General features: G+C 47.5%; 1 protein-coding gene across 4 annotated transcripts; it reads right to left on the reverse strand.

Annotated features, from left to right (window-relative positions):
• Positions 1-761: 761 nt before the first annotated feature.
• IFNLR1 (interferon lambda receptor 1) lies at positions 762-18,542 on the reverse strand. 4 transcript variants are annotated; one of them, XR_005651068.1, is made up of 9 exons: positions 18,464-18,542; positions 15,112-15,235; positions 10,203-10,387; positions 7,959-8,101; positions 6,316-6,475; positions 5,878-6,011; positions 3,417-4,779; positions 2,716-2,911; positions 762-2,165 (listed from the first exon to the last, which is right to left on the reverse strand). XR_005651068.1 is itself a non-coding variant. In XM_039854264.1 (7 exons), exons 1-7 carry the CDS (start codon positions 18,519-18,521, stop codon positions 4,036-4,038), a joined length of 1,548 nt encoding a protein of 515 aa, XP_039710198.1. In that variant the 5' UTR covers positions 18,522-18,542; the 3' UTR covers positions 762-4,035. The 4 variants fall into 4 exon arrangements, 1 of the variants encoding a protein (XP_039710198.1); XR_005651067.1 differs by having other exon boundaries at positions 762-2,182; XR_005651066.1 differs by having other exon boundaries at positions 762-2,911.
• Between the last annotated feature and the right edge of the window lie 506 nt (positions 18,543-19,048).

Consider the following 19,048-nt stretch of genomic DNA (forward strand, 5'->3'; position numbering starts at 1 on the left):
CATGGAACTGACTCACTCACTGAGATATAAAAGTAACTTCTAGACTGTTGTTTTTTTTTTAAATCTCTCAGCACATTTACACCACTCTGCGTACACAGGAATGAGCTCAAGGCAGATGTAAGCAAGCAGCCACTGATTGCACAGGAATAATTAGGGGATTAAGGTATTGTTTTGTCTCCCACTTCTGCCCCTCCCTTGACATTTCCCTCACTGAGCAGCACTAACCGTGCCACCTTGGACCAGAGGCTGGGTCGAGGAAGAGCAGTCATCCACATGCGACAGGAATTTGGGATCTGGGATGGTATCACCTAACGCAAGATCTCTGGCCGTCTTATCATTTCAGTAAGTCATATAAAAACGTTAGTCAGCCACGACCAGCCCCTACTGACTCCAATTTACACATCAATTCACTTTTTCATTTCTTCGCTCATTTATTTAATACCAGGCTTTCACCTGTGCTAGGTGTTGGTGCCAGGAGGAAGACTGTCCCTTCCCTAAAGGAGTTCTCAGGATGTGACCTCCATCACGCCAACTGCCTCCTCTCCCAGCTGCCCTGAACACTGTTCTTGTAAGAGCCTGTGCAATCCAGCAGCCTCGGCATCCCACCACTGTTCGGAGGTGGCTGCAAATACGCCAAAAGAAGCTTAAGAGCTGACCTGGCATCAAAGGGCAGGGTGGGAGGCAGCTGGGAATAACCTGGAGAGGAAGTTCTAGGGGTAGATGCTCCAACCTGACCACAAGCTGCAATATGCATATAATGTGACTTGGCAAGGATATTTGGTTATAAGTATTGAAGGTCCTGGGTTTGGCATCTGCCCTGGCACCAGTAAATGGTGACAAATCTGCAAGAACAGTGCTGGGCAGTTACCGGGTGGCCCTGACGGAATTGCTGGAAGCTGAGAGACCCTCCTCATTAGAGACCTACATAAATAGTTTGGGTTTGCAAGGCCAGGCAGAAAGGAGGTTCCGTAATCTTCCATGGACCATAGTTGCAATAGGGTGCGCTTTCAGGGTGGTGGGCACAGCTCCGGCCTCATGATAGTAGGCGGTGAATGTCCTACCCCCACCCCCTGGCGCTCACCTTTCTCCTGCACTCACCTTGATGGAGTCCAACTGCAAGTGTACCTGCAACTCTGCAGGAGGGAGCAGCCCTCTCCACAGGACCGATGGGAGTTGGTGGATAAATTCTCCAGTTCCTGTCCCTGGCAGAACAAATCTGGAGGGCCCAACCGTCAACTCCCAAAGCCCCTCAGCGGGACAGGGCCCCAGTTGCCTGGGGCTGTGACCTGTTTGGTTTTGCATTTAGACTGGCTGCCTTCCCTCTCTCTGGCCTCCCACCTCCCTACTAGTCTTTCTGGAATTACTGCCCTGCTTTGGAGTCCCAAATCCTGGTCTCTGGGTCAGCTACTGGGGACCCAACCCACAACTCCTGTGGTCCGCACAGCTGGATGAGTGGTGAGACGCCATTGAGAAATAAGAGCTCGCACTTTTCCATTCATTTCTGCCCTTTTCTCTAAAAATAGAGCTCTTTATTTAAAACGATTTAGGGTAGAGACCAACAAGCATTAAGAAATTATTTAAATATGATATAAACATAGAATAAAATTAGAAATAAATACAAATATCTAAAAACAATGTATAATCTTCTCTGTACAGTTGACCTTTGAATGACACAGGTTTGAACTGTGTGGGTCCGTTTATATGCAGATTTTTTTCAATAATATACAGTTGGCCTTCTTACTCCTGGGTTTTGCATCTGCAAATTCAACCAGCCAGGGACTGAAATCGGTATTTTTGATCCATGGTTTGGAATCCTTGGATTCAGAGGGCTGACTGCATGCATTGATCTGCACCATTTTATACAACGATCTTGAGCATGTGTGCATTTTGGTATCCACGGAGGGTCCTGGAACCATTCCCCCCTCGGATACTGAGGTACCGCTGAAATTTTTAGGGAGTCAAAAGTTAATGCAGATTTTTGACTGCACGGGGGATCAGCACGCTTAACCCCTACCCCCACCCTTACCCCTATTGTTCGAGTCAATTGTGCTCTGAAGAATTGTAATATTGCTTTAACCCAAGGCATCACGTGTTCTTCGTGTTCTTCGTTTGATGTCCTTCCTTCAAGTGTGGACCTGCAGCTCATGCTATGCCGTTCCCGGGCTCTGTAAACAGTTAAGTGCTGAGCAAACCGACAAATGATTATATTGTTTATCATACTCTTTTCTAATGCTTCCCACAGGTTTTGAAATGACTGAATGACTACAAAGGAGCTGGCATTTAGAGTTAGTAAAAAGCTCACCTTATTTCTGACATTAAACTTTGAAAAAAACAAAGCTTAAAAAATAACAAGGTTTAAGAATAGAGATAAAGTGGTTCCTTCACACAAGCCTAAGAGCATAGTGATGACAGCTTTTACTTTTTCTAAGTCATCTTCATGAAGCAGCTCAGCTGGGCTCTAGAAAGAACTTTGGCCTCGCCCGGTCCAAGGCTTTCAGTTTGTTCTTCCTCCTCTGTGCTCAGTGATGTGGACAAGCCTCCACTTCTGCAAAAACGCACACACATGTGCGTGTGCGTATGCCTGTGAGCCCCAGCCATGAAGGCCTCCTGCCATTTTTGTGCCCCTTGGAAATCCTTGCTGGGGACCTTGGCACTTTGTTGACATGGCCAAGGGATCAGGGGTTGGCCTAGCTGGCCGGAGACTAAAGATCTCACCTTTAGGGGGATGTAACATAGTAAGTTAACATTTCAGCTTCTTCTGACAAAATCTTGGTCCCCATGGGTGGAAAGCTCAGCTCTGCTCATCCGTGTACTGGTGGGTGCAGGTTACCAAAGCCATTGTTTGGGAACCCCATCACTACCTCCAGGTAATAAGAGTCACCTGTTTCCAGAAGACATTGGTTTCTCATAACTGGAAGGAAAATATGAGACTTCTTTAGAACCACATGAGTCGATCAAAGTGCTGTCTACAACAGGGATCACAGCCCGGGAGTTCAGCCCCCATGCTGGATTGCTACCTTACTTCCCATAAATCAGTCCCCCGGAAGGCGGAACCATTTGGTTCTATGTGGGAAAAGGGAGAGGGATGTCCTCTTTGGCTGGGTGCTGGCTTCTGAGAACTCAGTTTCCTGACTAAGAGGTGGAGACAGTGAGGGTGGAAGAAAGGAGGCAGACAGGAGGTGAGACAAGCTAAGAGATGAATGCTTCCAGGTGTTCTGAGTTTACGGGTCACAGGTGGGAAATGCCCAACTGTGTCTTCAGAACCTGGGTGGATAGAGAATCCTACTAGCCACCGTGCAGAGTGCCAGTGATGTGCAGGTGCCGTGCCACACACCTCTCTGTCTCAGAGGCCTCCCCGCACCCGGGTGGGAGCTGCAGATGAGGAAACCCAGGTACAAAGAAGGTAAGCGGCTTACCTGAGGTCAGACAACCAGGAAGTGGTAGAGCTGGGATGTGGACACAGGTCTGTCTGACAGCAAAGCTCTGCAATTACATGACTCGGAGCGTGGGATTTGGATAACAGCCGCCATTTTCCTTCCCCTCCAACACTCTCAGCCAACTAGATTTTTCTTCACTGGAGCCCTTCCTAGGGGACCCATGAACCAGGAGGCTGAGACTCAGCGGGGAGGGTGCTGGAGAAAGGCAGGAGACTCTGACAGAGCTGTACCTCCAAGTTTCCTGCCCTCAGTCCAGATGGCCCCGTGTGGTGTCAGCTCTAGATGTCCACTGTGACTTGACAGCACCTGTTTCGTGTTGTCAAGGGATGATTTTTCCATCTGGCCTTTCACCCAGGAACAGTGTGGTGATCTGACCTCAGCCCATCTTTTCTCTAGTCCTCTTGGAACCCAGCCCAAAGCTGGTGGGTCATAGGATGGGATGGCTTCTTATGGCTCAACCTGACTGACGAACAGCCACTAGCTGTAAGAATCTTCCGCTGCCCCAGTGAAGATGCTTCTAGGTTTTCAAGTCTCAGTGGCATCTTGGGTCCTTGGGAAGCTCAGTAGCACCAGATTCAGCGGGAAGGTGAGGGATGGCTCACCTGGCCATGTAACACCCCAGTGTCCTACCCTTGGCCTCAGTCCTCTGGAGGCAGTCAGCTGCCCAGCTGCTGGCACCACCGTCCTCAACTTCTGATTCCCTCTCATCCTCTTCTTCCTCCTCCTCCTCCTCGGGGCTGCTGTCCCAGCAAAAAGTCAGTGTGTGAAGAGAAACTGGGGGGTCTCCAGGGACCAGATTCAGGTTTGGTGACAAGGAACCCCAGGTAGCCCAGGAAGAGAGGTCATCTTTTAGGGGTTCATGCAGGGAACCCGAGTCCTCGGAGAATTTGGGGAGTAAGAGAGCCTCCTGACACCCATCCACATCCAGCCCTTGGCCTGGCCCCTTCTTGGCCAAATAGCCAGAAGACTCAGCCTCATCCCAGGGGGAGGAGCCCACAGAGCCGGTCCAGCTTCTGTATGAAGAGTCCCACGCAGAGGAGCCTTCGAGCTGAACCCCTGCCTCAGAGTGCCCCGGGGTCTCGTGCTCCTGCTTCAGGAAGCGGGAGTGTTCAATGTAGGGCTGGAAGCTGACGCTGTCATCTGTGTCCTCCTCGTCATCATCCTTGTCCTCCTCAGCACTGTCTTTCTCTGATCCTGCCTGGGTGGTAGCTGGGGCCCTGGCTCTAGGAGTCAGCTTGACCTTTCTGGTCATTTCCTTTTGGGGATAGAGGGTCAAGTCATTCAGGGGCTCTGGGCCGCTGGGTTGAAAGGTTGCTGGGGGATGTCTATGTCCAGAAAAGTCCTGATTAGGGGAGGGGAGGGAAGAACAGAAAGTTTAGGCTTTCCTGAAGCATGACTGTTCTAATTTGGGTTCCCCTGGAAATGGGCCCCGAGATAAGGATGCGAATGTAAATAGTTCTTTGGGACGAGATCCCAGGAAACACCAGCAAGGAAGTGGGTAAATGAGATGGGGGTTGGGAGAGCAGCCACGAAGCTGGGTCTCATCAGACATGTTACCCCCGAGGCAGCTAGAGTTTAACCCTGTGGAGGACTCAGGGAGCTGGTCCAGCACCTGCACCTCGGAGTGTCATCAGGTGAGTGGTGGAAGGGGTGGTGGCCATGCTACTTCCCTGGCACCTGCAGCCTGCTACGTGCACAGGAGAGTGGACACCAGAGGCCGGAGACGGCCCCTGGGATGCAGGTGCTGGCTGCTGGAAGTCGAGCTGGTGACTTCCCACGTAAACAGGGAAGGTGGAGGCTGACGCTCAGTTAGCGGGATTTCCCCACAGGTCCCAGAGCCAAGAGCTTTGAAAATGCTCCTTCCCACGTGGCAAGGACACTCAGAATCCATCCTGAGAGCCCCTACCTAGCCCGAGTGCCCACTGAGCCCCACCTATGGCTCAGCCTCCTTCCCAGGCCTTCATCTGAACAAGTCTGACCCACCAGGCCTCTCCAGCTTCCCCTGCCCCAGCCAGCCCCCAGCAGACAAGTGAAGAAATTCCAGGGTCGGCCTGGGCAAGACTCCCCCTGGGTTAGATCGTGAACTAAGTATTGGGACTCTTCCTAGTCTCCCTTTTGGCACCACCTTCTTCCCCTCCCTTTGTGGGCATCCCTCCTGAGTCTCAAGGATGGGGCCTCTGCTCTGGGCACCTACCAAGTTCTTAGCAGAGATAAAGTTATTTAACTAAAAGGGACCTCTCTCTCCCAGGTACATTTGCTATTTGAATTTTGTGCCAAAGGAATGGATTACTATTAATAAGAATTTAGACACAAAGATAGAAGACATTTGGCAATTTGGGCCATCTTGATATTCTGTCTGAACTACCTCTAAGTCTAGCCCTACTTCCTTACTTTTCAACAACCCCTCCCCCTCAGATGCATACCCCCAGATTTGCCATACCAGGGCCTGTGGCTTCTTTGCCTGCTGAAACCAGGGGTTCCCTGTGAAGTTCTTCCAGAGCACGCGCCCCATGGCAATAACCAACAGCAGTGGCAGCAGAAGTGGGAGCAGCACCAAAAATGCCCAGTTAACTCCTAAGAAAGGAAAAATAATAACAGTTATATAAAATACAACAGTGGCTCTCATCTGTTAATTGCACATGTGCTGAGGGCTTCACATACATTATCCTATTTAATCCTCATAAACTCGTGCTACAGATTGTGAAAATCAAGATTCTGAGAGGTTATATAAGCTGCCCAAAGATACACAGTGAGTGTGGTGGAGCAGAGATTTTAACTGGAGTAAGACTGTCTCCAGACTCATGTTCTAAACCACTATATTACGAAGCTCCTGAGGCTCAGGGGAAAAGTCCCCATTTCTGTACCACTTTGTACCTACTCGGTGCCTCCAGGGAGAAGCAGGTGGGCTTGGAGAACTCGCTGTATTTAGTGTCACCGAAGGTGTAGATGGTTCTGGCACTGAGGCAGTGCTGTCCATTGGTGGCTGGCTGGAGCGGGATCTGGACTGGCTCGCCATGGGGAGTGACTGGAAATCGGGTCTGTTGGGAGAGAGAAGCAGAGGTGAGCAGACCGGCTGTGGGGACAGGCTCCGTACAGCCAGGACAGGTGAGGCTGACGGGCAAGATGCAGCGGCAACCCTGCACTGTCTTTTCCTGCGTTTAAGTTCGATGTTGAGAGAGCACTTCCCAACATTCTCTGGTTTCTTTTCTGCTGAGTCTCGAGACAGAGACGGTCTGGGTTGAAAAGCAGCCCTGTCACTCAGGGTCACTCTCCGTCCACGGCCAGCTGGTCCTCACCTTGAGGGGCATATTCCTCAGGCTTCCTACCTTAAGGGCCTCCCGATTTATTTGGAGGACATCATTTAGCCATTACAGACTCCGAAAACTCTAAGGCCGCCTGTCCAATATAGTAGCCACTGACCACATGTGGCTACTGAGCACTTGAAGTGTGGTTGGTCCAAACTGAGATGGGCTCTACATCTAAAGTACACACCGTATTTCAAAGACTAAGTCAAAAAGAATGTAAAACATCTCAATAATTTTTATGTTAATTACACATCGAAATAACATTCTATGGGATGAAATAGAGAATATTATGAAAATTAAATTCACCTGTTTCTTGTAACTTAATTTAAGGCAGAACACTTAAAATTACATATGTGGCTCGCATTCTATTTCTGCTGGATAATGCTAGCTTAGAATATTTGTAAGATTCTGGAAGGCATGGACCACATCGGATGGAGATGTGCATCCTGGGTCCAGAGGACAAAGGAGGTCAGGAGTGTGAATACTGGTTCAGTGAAAGGAAGACTGGGTGAGGATGGGGTCAGTCAACCACAGCTGTAGGCAAAACTGGCCGCCATCTTTTTTTGTAAACAGTCGTACGTGAGGACAGCCATGCCTGTTCATTTATGTATTGTCTTTGGTTTCTTCTGTGTGACAGATGCAGAGTTGAGTAGCTGTGACAGACCAAATGGTCTGCAAAGCCACAAATATTTACTATCTGGCCCTTTACCGGAAAAGCTCGCCAAACCTGCTATAGATAAATACATACAGACATACACACGCACCCACAGAAAACACATCTGAGACTGGACAGACACCAAAGAGTTAGCTGTGGTCATCTCTGGTACTTTTGGTTTTCCTCTTAGAGCTTATCTGTATTTCTGTATTTTCTGATTTTTCTGTAATGAATCTAGGGGCTTGGCCAGCAGGCCACCTGTAGCCCATCATACATCAATCAGATTTTATTGTGTAAAGAAAAAAGTTTCATAATTTTAAAAAATATTAGGTAGAAAACTGCTGTGCTATTACCACTTGTAACATACAAGGGCGGGGGGTGCCCTGCATTTGCCTCTTAGAAGGGCAGGGGAAGTCCACAGGCCAGTCGTACTGTGCAGAGTCAGATGTATGCCAAGAGCGAGTGGTATGTGAGGAAGGCTTCCTGGAGGAGGTGTGGAGGGAGTAGGTTGGGAGGTTGAGGAGCACTGGGGTTTGGTGGGGCAGGCAGGGGGCTTCCCACCTTGTTCATGGTCCCTTTCTTCCAGAAATCCACCTCGTACTTCAGATCCGCCGGGGGCATGCAGGGGGGCAGCTGATATGTGGCATTGATGCTCAAGATCTTCTCTGTCAGAGTGACTATGAGGATGGGCGGGGCCGGCTCCACTGGCAGAAACAGAGCAGGACCTGTCAGTACCCTCTGGGGGCCACAGTGTGTCCATCCCCTGCCTCCAGGCAGGCTTGCTCCTCACCTGGCTCAGGGAGCTCTCCTGGCAAGGGGAAAGCAGCACTAGCATCTGTCAAACACCTGTGCATCAGGAGCCCCCCAGCCATTTTTTTTATAGCCCTGCAATGACCCTGAGAGGAGACAGCACTATCTCCATTTTAAAGAAAGGCAAACTGAGGCTTAGAGGGGTGAAATGGCCAGGCCAAGCTCACAGTTAATCTGCTTTTACTCATGTTGTCCCTTCCACTGGGTGCCCTTCACATATCACTGGTCTGCCAGAATCCTGCCCATGTCTGTTAGTTTTCTATGGCTGCTATAACACATTACCACAGACTCAGTGGCTTAAAACAACATAGATTTGTTATCTCATGGTTCTGTAGGTCAGAGTCCTACAGTCATATATAGCCTTCATTATGTTAAGAGCAGGGGACATTTACTACATACTAAGCCCTGGGCAGGGAGTGAAGGCGAATGGGGAGATGAGGCCTCCATGGACCCTGACCTCTAGGAGCCGAAAGAAATTAAGGGGAAATGTAATATGCAAACTACCAAAACTCAAGAAAGTGACCAGGGCCACAGTGGAAGGTAGAAAAAGGCAGGAAGGGTCCTTCAGGCTTGGGGTGTGCTGTGAGAAAATCAGGAGAGCTTCAGGAAAGAGGAGGCAAAGAAATTAATTAAAAAGAAAAATAACCTCCTCTTTGCATCTTTCCTTCTATTCTAATCTCTCGCTCCTATCTATCCAACCATTGCAGTGGTTCATCCATCATTTTTCTGGCCAGACAACCTTTCTGCCTTCCCATCCTTTCTTTCCAACCAACATTCCTTCCCTCATATCCATCTTTTCTATTCATCCATCCTTCCCATCCATCCATTCTTCTTTTCTTTCTGTGTATCGTCCCTTCTTGTTTTTCTTTCTTTCATTCATTCGATCATTCCTCCCTTCCCTCTGGTCCTTCCATCCCTTCTCAGGCAGCCAGCCTTGCTTCTATACTCTCATCCCTGTGCCTTTCCTTCCTATCCTCCATCTATCCATCCATACGTGCTTCCTTCCTAGTAAGCATTTGTCCTTCCATCTAGTCTCCGTACCTCCTACTTATCCATCGTGCCCTCTACCATCCTCTCCGTGCTTCCTTTCTTCTTACCTGTCCATCCTTTTCCTCCTTTTATCTCTCCACCCAGGCAGCTTTCTCCCATGCAAGTCATCTCTTCTTCGTTCTCTGCCATCTTTCATTCAACCCCTTCCTTCCCTCCCTTCAAACCATACTTTGCTCTTAAATATTGTGAGAAGCCTGGGCAACACATTACAGATCTCAGCTCCACAAGGTTATTGTCTGACTATTGATCCTCTCTTTCTTCCCACCCTGCCTCACTCTTGATCTGGGCCAATGCCTTGTCCAAGATCAGAAAGATCCAGGTTCACGTCCTATCTCCACCACTTCCTAGCTGTGTATCCAGGCAAGTTACGTAACTTCTGCGAGTCTCGCTTTATTTATTTTTTAAAAATGGGTTAATGAAGATGAACCTCTCGGGTTTGTTGCAAGGATTAGAAATAAAATGTTTTTGGGGAAAAAAGTGCTCTCTTCACTCAATGTTAATGCTGGTGATTTCTGAATTCACGAAGCATGGGAAATATTTCCCTCTCTATTTTGATCTTCTCTCCCCCAAAATTTCTATAGTGTTCAGAAATTACTTTTATAATCAGAATTTTCAAAAATTGTTTCTTAAAGAGAGAGGCTGAACATAAAAAAAGAATAAGTATAGAAAGTGACTTGCATAGTGTGTGACCAAAGTCGTGCTCGATAGAAGATGATGAACATTAGAGTAGGAGGTACGAGCTGAATGGCTGGTGCCAGTAACACGTCCATAACTCCCTGCCACTAAGTCAGGCATCCTGGACATGGGCCAGGGCCCATGGTGGGCTGCCTCGCAGAGCTGCCTCTGCTTTGGGGAAGGGGGAGATGGATGGCTAAGGCAGCAGTGCCGCTGAGCCAAGTTCTTGGACAGAGAGCCTCCCGCTCAGTCCCTTACCCATAGACCTACCTTGAAAAAGGTACTCCAGGTACCCCGACTCCACCCAGGGGGACCTGGCGCTGGGAGAAACCGCCCGCACTCGTCCCCTGAACTTGTTGTAGAGGTCCTGTTTCTCCAGGCACATCAGAGAACATGACAGCTCTTTGGTTCCTGCACACTTTTTCACTTTTTGCCACCGTCTGGGAGGTGCGGAGCTGAGGGAAAAGACAGGACAGCTTGGGCCATGGAACTTTGAGAACATGTGATCATTCTTCCCTCCATTCTGCCTGATCCATCTATCTGTCCATCCACCCATCTGTCCTCCATCCGCCTATCTTTCCAAGCAGCAAGACTTTGGCGGAAACAGAATGAGAACAGTCCGGTTAGAAGCTCAGGCTCTGGAAAGACCGATGTGGGTGGGAATCCTGGCTCTGCCCCTCACTGGCTCTGGGACTCCATGCAGGTCACTATCCTTGAGGCTCAGTTTCCTCATCCGTCATGTCTCTCTCACAGGACCATTGTGGTAGTTGATAGTACTAGTAACCATTTTCCCCATGTTTATTCATTCAGGCATTTATGGACCACCTACTGCGTGCCAGGCACCATGCTGGGTGCTGTGTGGGTGTCAGAGGGGAACATACAGGTCCATGACTTCAACCTCCTGAGAACACTGAGGTCCACAGAAGGAACCTGAGCTCTGGGCATTATTCTTGGGGAACTGGCATCGCATGACAGACGAGGTCCTCGGGAGCTTACGCTCTGGTGGGAGGGCACGAGGGACAATCATCACATCAACAAGATAAATCCAAGAGCTTGTCAGTGCAGTAGTAATAGTCAGTGATACGTGAGTGACGGCTTTCCAAAGGCAGATCAGGAAAGGCCAGGAAGATAGATTTGAAGCTGAGGACACAATGACAAGAAGGGAGCTAGGTGAAAGCTTGGGGGAAGGAACAGCAAAAGCAAAGCCCTGTGATGGGAAGGAGCTTGACCTGTCCAGACAGAAGCAAGGAGGCCAGTGTGGCTGAAGCCCAGTGGTCGAGGGAGGGAGAGGTGTGGACAAATGAGATGAAGAATGAGAGGGCAGAGCGGGTGGGGCCTCGTCGTCTTGGTAAGGAGTTTGGATTTTACTCCTCGTGTGACAGGAAGCCACTGGAAGGTTCTGAATAGGGTACTGATGTAATTTATATTTTTAAAAGATCACTGATCAACCAGCTAGGAGGCTGCAGCAGTGATCCAAGAGAGAATGGTGGTAGATTTGGTGAGGAGGGGTTGAATTTGGGATATAGTTTGGAGCACAAATACACAAACTATAGGAAGAAACAGAAAAGCCACAATTATAAGGAAAAAATTTTAACACAACTCACTCAGTAACCGACAATCGAACAAAGAAAAAAATCAGTAAATATGTTTAAAAAATGAACAACATACTTATCAAAGTTGGCCTAATGAACATGTATAGAACAAACTGAACAAACTGGTTAAGCCACACATGAACATTAATAACATATTTAAAATATTAACAAGTATTAACAAAAATAAAGCAACTCTCAAGATATTTCAGAGAGTAGGTATCTCATCAACTGTTTCCTCTGATTGCAAAAAACCTGTTAAAAATCACTAATGAAAAGAGAGCTAAAGAAAGGTTGAAAACATTTTAAATGTTTTAAAATAACTCATGGATTAAAGAAAGAATTATAATAGAATTAGTAAATATTTAAAAACTGAATGATTAAAAAAATAATATAAATAAAAATTTATGATACAGCTAAATAATACTTAGAGAGTAACATGTGGCTTTAAATACTTATAACTACTTTAAAATAAGAAAGCATAGAAATTAATAAGCTAATAAGCGATCAATTGAAGAAAATGCATGCAAAAAAACCCATACAAGAACAGATCAAAACTGTAACCTACTTTTTCAGAATGTTCTAAAAGACATTAAAAAGTGATACAACACAACAGTTTTATGTTATTTTAATAACATAAAATAGAATTAGATGCTCAGAAAGGAGATAAAAATACAGGAAGAAATCAGATTAAAAAAAAAACTTATTTCAGAAGTAAAGAATAAATTAGAACACCAGAGCAAATTAATATAACAGATAATGCCATAGAAACAGAAAGTGAAAAGAAGGAAAGTATTAAAAATAAAAAAGAACAAAAAAAGAAATGCTAAAATTATAAACCTTGTAGAAGAAAGCATAGAAGAGTATATTCATGACCATGAGTCAGGCAACTATTTCTTAGGACACCAAAGGCCTTTACCACTGAAGAAAAGAAACCTGATGAGTTCGTTCACTCAGGCTACCATAATGAAAATATCGGACTAGGTCGCCTAAACAACAGAAATTTATTTCTCACAGTTCTGGAAGCTGGAAGTCCAAGATCAAGGTGTTTGCCAATTTGCTTTCTCCTGAAGCCTCTCTTCTTGGCTTGCAGATGGCCACCTTCCTTCGCTCTGTGTCCTCACTGCCTTTTTGCTGTGTGTGATCAAACCTGGTATCCCTCCCCCTTCTTAAAAAGATACTACAGTCCTATTGGATTAGGGTCCCACCCTGTGATCTCATTTAACATTAATTACCTCTTTAAAGGCCCTAACTCCAAATACAGTCACATAGGGGTTAGGGCTTCAATATACAAATATTTATATATTGGGGCATGGGGAGGGACACGATTCAGTCCATAACAGGGCTATTATGAATTAAGCTGCTATGAACATTCCTGTATATGTCTGTATGGACATGTTTTCATTTCTCTTAGATAAAGATCTAGGAGTAGAATCTGGGAGATTTGGTAACTTGAATGTGTAATTACAAGAAACTGTCAAGCTGGTTTTCCAAAGTGACTGTACCATTGTACATTTCCGCCAACAATGTGTGAGAGTTCTTGTTACTCTGTGTGCTTGTCAGAACTTATTATCGTCGGTCTTTTAATTTAACCATTCTAGTGAGTATGTAGTAGTATCTCACTGTAGTTTTAATTTACATTTCTCTAATGACTAATGATGCAGAACATCTTATGTGCTTATCGGTCATTCATATATTACCTTTTGCGAAGTGACTATTCAAATATTTTTGGGTGATTTGTCTTCTTACTGAGATGTAGGAGTCTTTATCTATTTTGGATACAAGTCTTTTATCAGTGTATATATTGTGCATATTTTTTCTCAGTTGCTGGCTTTTCCATTTTCTTCAGGCTTTTTTAAGAACAAAAGTTTTAAATTTAATAAAATCCAGTTCATCAGGTATTATGGACTAAATTGCGTTCCCCCAAATTCGTATGTTGAAGCCCTAACCCACGATGTGACTATATGGTAGTCCTATCTTATCTGAAGGGGATACATTCCATTTACAAGACTCCCAGTGGATGCCTGAAACTGCGGATAGTACTGAACACCTATATAGACTATGTTTTTTTCCTACACATACTTCTGATAAAGTTTAATTTATAAATTAGGCACAGTAAGAGAGTAACGATAATAAAAAAAAATAGAACAATTATAATATACTGTAATAAAAGTTATGTGACCATGGTCTGTCTGTCTCTCTCTCTCTGATAACCAATCTGATAACCATGATGGCTATTAAGTGACTAATAGGTGGGTGGTTTACGCCACACGGATATGCTGGACCAAGGGATGATTCATCTTCTGGGTGGAATGGAGGGAGATGGGGTTCGAGATTTCGTCATGCTACTCAGAATGGTGTGCAATTTAAAACTTAGGAATTATTTCTGGAACTTTCCATTTAATATTTTTGGACCACAGTCGACCTCAGGTAAGTGAAACCACAGAAAGCAAAACCGTGGATCAGGGAGAACTACTGTATTTGGAGACAGGGCCTTTAAAGATATAATTAAGATTAAATGAATCTTAATCTTTTTAAGATTAAGGGGCCCTAGAGCAATAAGGGCTGGTGTTCTTATAAGAGGAAGGGACATCAGAGATGCTCGCATGTAGAGGAAAGGCCAGATGAGGACACAGAGAGAAGGTGGCCATCTGCAAGCCAAAAAGAGAGGCCTCGGGTGAAGGCAGAGTTGCTGACACCCTGATCTTGGACTTCCAGCTTCTGGAACTGTGAGAAATAAATTTCTGTTGTTTAAGGTCTCCCCTTCCCGGGCTGTGATATTTTGTTATGGCAGCCTGAGCAAACTAAGTTAAAAGGACTCAGATTTTGGTACCGTAAGTGGGGTGCTAATGGAACAAATATCTAACAATGTGGAAGTGGTTTTGCAATTGGGTAATGGCATGAACTGCACGTTGGAAAAAGCCAAGGAAGAAGTGAAATATTCATGCAAACATTCATGCCCTTAGCACTCAGCCTGGCACATGGTGAGTCCTGAGTACCCGACAGTTCCCTCCTCTTCCTGCTTCCTCCTCCTCACTAGTTCTAGATCAATCCTTCTGAATATCTGCTTTTATCATCTTAACCCTCCTGCTGAAGAAATTCCAGTGATTCCCATCTATGTGCAAAGATGGTGAACCTGTTTCCATTTTCAGATTCTTCTGCATGAGTAGTGGCTGCCAAGTTGAGAAGGACCGCAGGGCTTTATGCATGCTCCGTGCGGGAAAAGGGAGATCATCCAGTGATGCCTAACACAGGCTCTGCAGAAGACCCATTTGCCCTCTCTTATCTGCTCACACAACCCAAGCACTGAATCCAGGCCCTCGTAAAATTCCATCGCTGGGCCCTCAGAGTTCCACCTAGCCCTGCTCTGACTTTTCTCAAAGATCTACCCCTACCTCTGGCAGGCCTATCACCTGTGCTCTCCATTCAACATCATTCCCATGTCCAGACCTATATCAAATGCCCTCTTCAAATACCTGCCACATGCCATCTCTTGCGTGGCCTAGAGAACCATGAATGCTGCCCACTCTGAATGCAGCTTTTCCAGAGAAGCCCCTCTCCCACCGTCCAGCCTGGAGGCTTCCCTTTACCTTTGATAGGCCACAACGTAGGTCACGTTCTGGAGGTGGCCAGGCCCTGGAAGCCATGTCAGGTAAACGCTGAAGTTCTGGGAGAGCAGCGTCACATTCTGGGGAGGGGACAGGCAGGACCTCTCTGTCGGGGAGAAAAGGGTCATGAAGCCTGGAGCCCTGGCTTATCTTGACACGGGCCGTTCAGAGCTGAATGCGGCATGGTAGGCAGGCATGTGCTCACTGAGTTTGAGGAACCTGGAGTCATTTGGGGTGGCTGAAGCATGGGGGACACAGTGGAGGCTGGGAACCCATGGGTCAGGGTCCCTATGATAGCCATGCCACCAACTGCTGCATTGTAGCCTCGTCCCCTTCCTAGGTCTCAGTGGCCCACCTGTGTCTTGAGAGGAAGCCCCTGCTCACTTGACAACTGAAGGTTCCAGTAGACCTGTCCAGTAGACAGAGCAGGAACCATCTAACAGACTCCTGGGTCTCTTGGACAGCCCTGAGGGTCTCCAGGAGCAGGGGCTCTGTATTGTTCTTAGCCATATCCCCAGAGCCGACCTACAATGGTCTCTGGCACATAGTAGATGCGCAATAAGTATCTGTTGAGTGAATGAACAAATTCTGTGATGACTTGGATTATTCCACAGGCTTCCTAACCGGTCTGCTTGATTCCAACCTTGCACTCTCCGCACAACAGCAAGAGTTAAAATGGAAGTCCGATCATGTCACTCTTCTGCTTTAAACTCTTTATCGGCTTCCATTTCACTCAAGGTAAAATCCACAGTCTTTACCATCACCCACAAGACCCTGCCCAAGCTGACCTACTATTTTCCCCCTTACTCCCTTCTCTCAAGCCACACTAGCCTTTTTGCTGTTCCCAAAGCATGCCAGGCAGGCCCCCACCCTCAGGCCTTTTCACAAACTGTTCCATCTGCCTAGACAGTTCTCCCTTGGAAATCCACCTGGCTCACTCCTTCGAGTCCTTCACATCCTGCTCAGATGTCACTATCTCTGTGACGCTTTTCCTGACCTCATTTAACTGGCCTCTACTTTCCCTCTTTGGCTCCTCCTCCTTCTCATTGTTAACTCTTTCTTCTGAAACATGTATGTGATTACACCCCACCCCTCTCCCAGTTTCACGCCCTTCCCTGACCCTCCGAATAAAGTCCACATTCCTTATCAAAGTATGTGAAGCTCTGCCCAGCTTGGTCAAGCTATCTGGTCAACTTCTTCCTTCCAGCCCCCCACCCCCACAGGTTTGACAGGCTGTGCCAATTTTCCTTCTCACCTTTCTCAAACCACTGTATTCTAATCTGTGTGTTTCTGAACGCAGGTGTCTTTGACTGCTATGCATGGTATCTGCATTTTCTCTTTAAATCCTCCCCATATACCTAGGAGGTATGTACTAATTATGATCATCACATTACAGATGAGGAAACTGAGGCCTTCTTAGCTAATAAGTTGCAGAATCAGAATTGAAATCTAGGCTGAGCCATCTCCAAGTCTGAGCTCTTGACCACACAGCCTCCTCTAAGTATTCAGGGGCCAGTTCCAACATCTACGGACCACTATTGGTCAACAACATCTACTGACCACTGCGTGCCAGAGGTTTCAAAGGAGAATATAACTCCATTCCTACACTTTAGGAGCTCATAGTCCCATGGAGAATTCAGTGCCCTGAACTGTCATATGGGCCATGAAAGAAATCTATACATGTTACAGAATGACCTTAGGGAGAGAGAGGTCAGTTCTACTGATGGCACTCAGCTGGGCTCCCTACCTCTGGCCTTTTGGACCAAAATACGAATGACTATTTCCACCTTATCCTGTGTCCTTGAGTTGGAAATGGATCATAGGGGTGCTGGTGCTTTCATTGCTCCCAGTTTCTGGATTTTCTAGCAGGTGATTAGTAGGAGGCCAAAGTCTTTCTGCAAGCTGCTTACAAGGTATCTGTGGGCAGGACAGGCCCAAAGTCTGAGCTTGGCCACAGGAGATTAAGAGCAGCTAGAGTAGCCACCCTCTACTGAGCCTTTAACAGGTGCCAGGCAGGGGTTTGGCACTTTATATGCAAAACCTTATTTAATCCTCAGGACACACCATCCTATAGGGTAGGTGTCATTCCTCTTCCGTGGAGCACTAGTTTCAGAGACAGATGGTGGATAGTATGCCTAAGGCTACACAGCTAGTTCACGTGGGAACCAGGATTTGAAACTGGAGTTGGTTGCGCTTCAGCCTAAATCATCACACCACGGTTTGTGCTGCATACATTAAAAATTCCTCGGTGAAAGTATAGCTAGGTCTAGACGGGAAAGCTATTGAGTTTAAACACGGGGACAGAGGACTCCCTCCTCTACTCCCTTACATTGTCCCTCGTCAGCTGTAAAAACACTCACTGCTGGGGAGGCGCCAGGGCCTGGGGCGGCCCTGCACTGACCTAGGTGGACAGCCCTGCGCCACCTATCCATCCCACAATCAAAGCTGGCCATGCTCGCTTCAGCCTCAGTCTTCTCTGCTCTGTGTCTTGCCTCTGTTTTCCTTCTTGGGCAACTCCCTTAATTGCTCTGAGCCTCAGTCTCCCCACCTGAAAAGGGAGAAAAATAACTATGTTTTAAGATGCTTGGGCTGTGAAGCTTAAATAGGATAATGTGATGCCCAGCATAGAGAAGTTGCTCAATAAAAGTTGCCTTTTAAAATAATCATTAGATTATGTCCTAGGGCCCTTCTAGTTCTTAAACTGTGAATCTAAGACTAGGTAGATATCCTGGGGACAATTTCAGGACCATCTTCCTGGATCGGTTGGGATTTGGTGTTTGGGTCTTTTGTCAAGGTATTTTGTATCCAGTCACCTTATTACCAGTGGGGGCTCAGCAAAAAGGCAGCTGGATAGAATAACAGCACCGTACAGACTAAACCAGAGCTCCTGTCCCTCAGTCTACGGTGGAGTATCTGGAGGAAGGGGAGGGGGCTGCCGGGGCTGGCAGGGCACTTCAGTCTGACTTTCGTTACTAGCGAGGGTCAAGCGTGGTATTAAAGCAGAAGGCAGTGCTTTATAGGAGACCTTGGAAAAGCACTTCGTAAATAAATGCAACTGCTTTTTAAATTGCCTTCGTCTCTTTTTCCTGTTCCCCTGAAGCAGAACTGGCATAAGGAAACGGGATCACTTTTCTCCTGGAAAGAATTTCAAAGACTCAGGTCTATTCAGTCTTTGGAAGAAAAAAAACTGGTGGTGGGTGGGAAGGGCGATTCGTACTCCGACGGCTGCCGGAGGGCTCGGCCCACGTCTCTCCCTCCTCGGAGCTCCGGGTCCGAGGGTGGGTGCTGTTCGGCCGGGGCTCCCTGCAGCCCCCCGCCCTCCCCACGCCCTTACCTGGAGCGGACTGCAGCAGGTACAGGAGCAGGAGGGCCCAGCGCGCAGCCCCTGTCATGTCGGCCCCTTCGCGGGCTGGCCGGGCGGGGCCGGGTCCCGCCCCCTGACACACCCGCGGGCAGGTGACGCCACCGGCAGCCAATGGGAGACCGAGCCGCGGGCCCGCCCCTCGCGCACCGGGACACTGAGGGGGCGTCCTCCCCGGCTGCCCCCCGGCGGAGAGAGAAACTAAGGAGCCTCGCTCCCGGCGCCACCCCGCTCTTAGCTCTCCAGTGCCTCCACTTAAGTTCGTTCTGCTCAATTTCTAGGGGTGAGGTTGGGGGATCAGTAAATTTGTATATGGGGCGGGGGGAGTGGGCAGGCAAGGAAACCTGTTCATTATTAATAAACCACAGTTAGGAATTGCACGATGGGACATTGAACAGGGTCAAGAAGTGTTCGGGGCCAGTATAACAACAGAGCCTCAGACACCGTTGGCAGGATTTGAGCGTGTTCTCTGTTCCAGGTACTAAACCAAGCACTTCGCACATTATCTATTTTAATCTCACTCCCCCCGGACTCCGAGCATCCAGTGGGTCGGTCCGT

The sequence above is a fragment of the Pteropus medius genome, unplaced genomic scaffold (assembly GCF_902729225.1).
Source record: "Pteropus medius unplaced genomic scaffold, Ma_sr-lr_union100, whole genome shotgun sequence".
NCBI classification, from domain to species: domain Eukaryota; kingdom Metazoa; phylum Chordata; class Mammalia; order Chiroptera; family Pteropodidae; genus Pteropus; species Pteropus medius.

Bases quoted from the DNA above. Each gene is read 5' to 3' on its own strand.
- IFNLR1 (XM_039854264.1), bottom strand. From the start codon at position 18,521: ATGACAGGGGCTGCGCGCTGGGCCCTCCTGCTCCTGTACCTGCTGCAG. The intron at 15,236-18,463 runs GTAAGGGCGTGG...TCTCCCCGACAG, and splicing joins CCTGCTGCAGTCCGCTCCAG to AGAGGTCCTGCCTGTCCCCT. The intron at 6,012-6,315 runs GTAGGTACAAAG...TTCCTTTCTTAG, and splicing joins CTTCTCCCTGGAGGCACCGA to GAGTTAACTGGGCATTTTTG.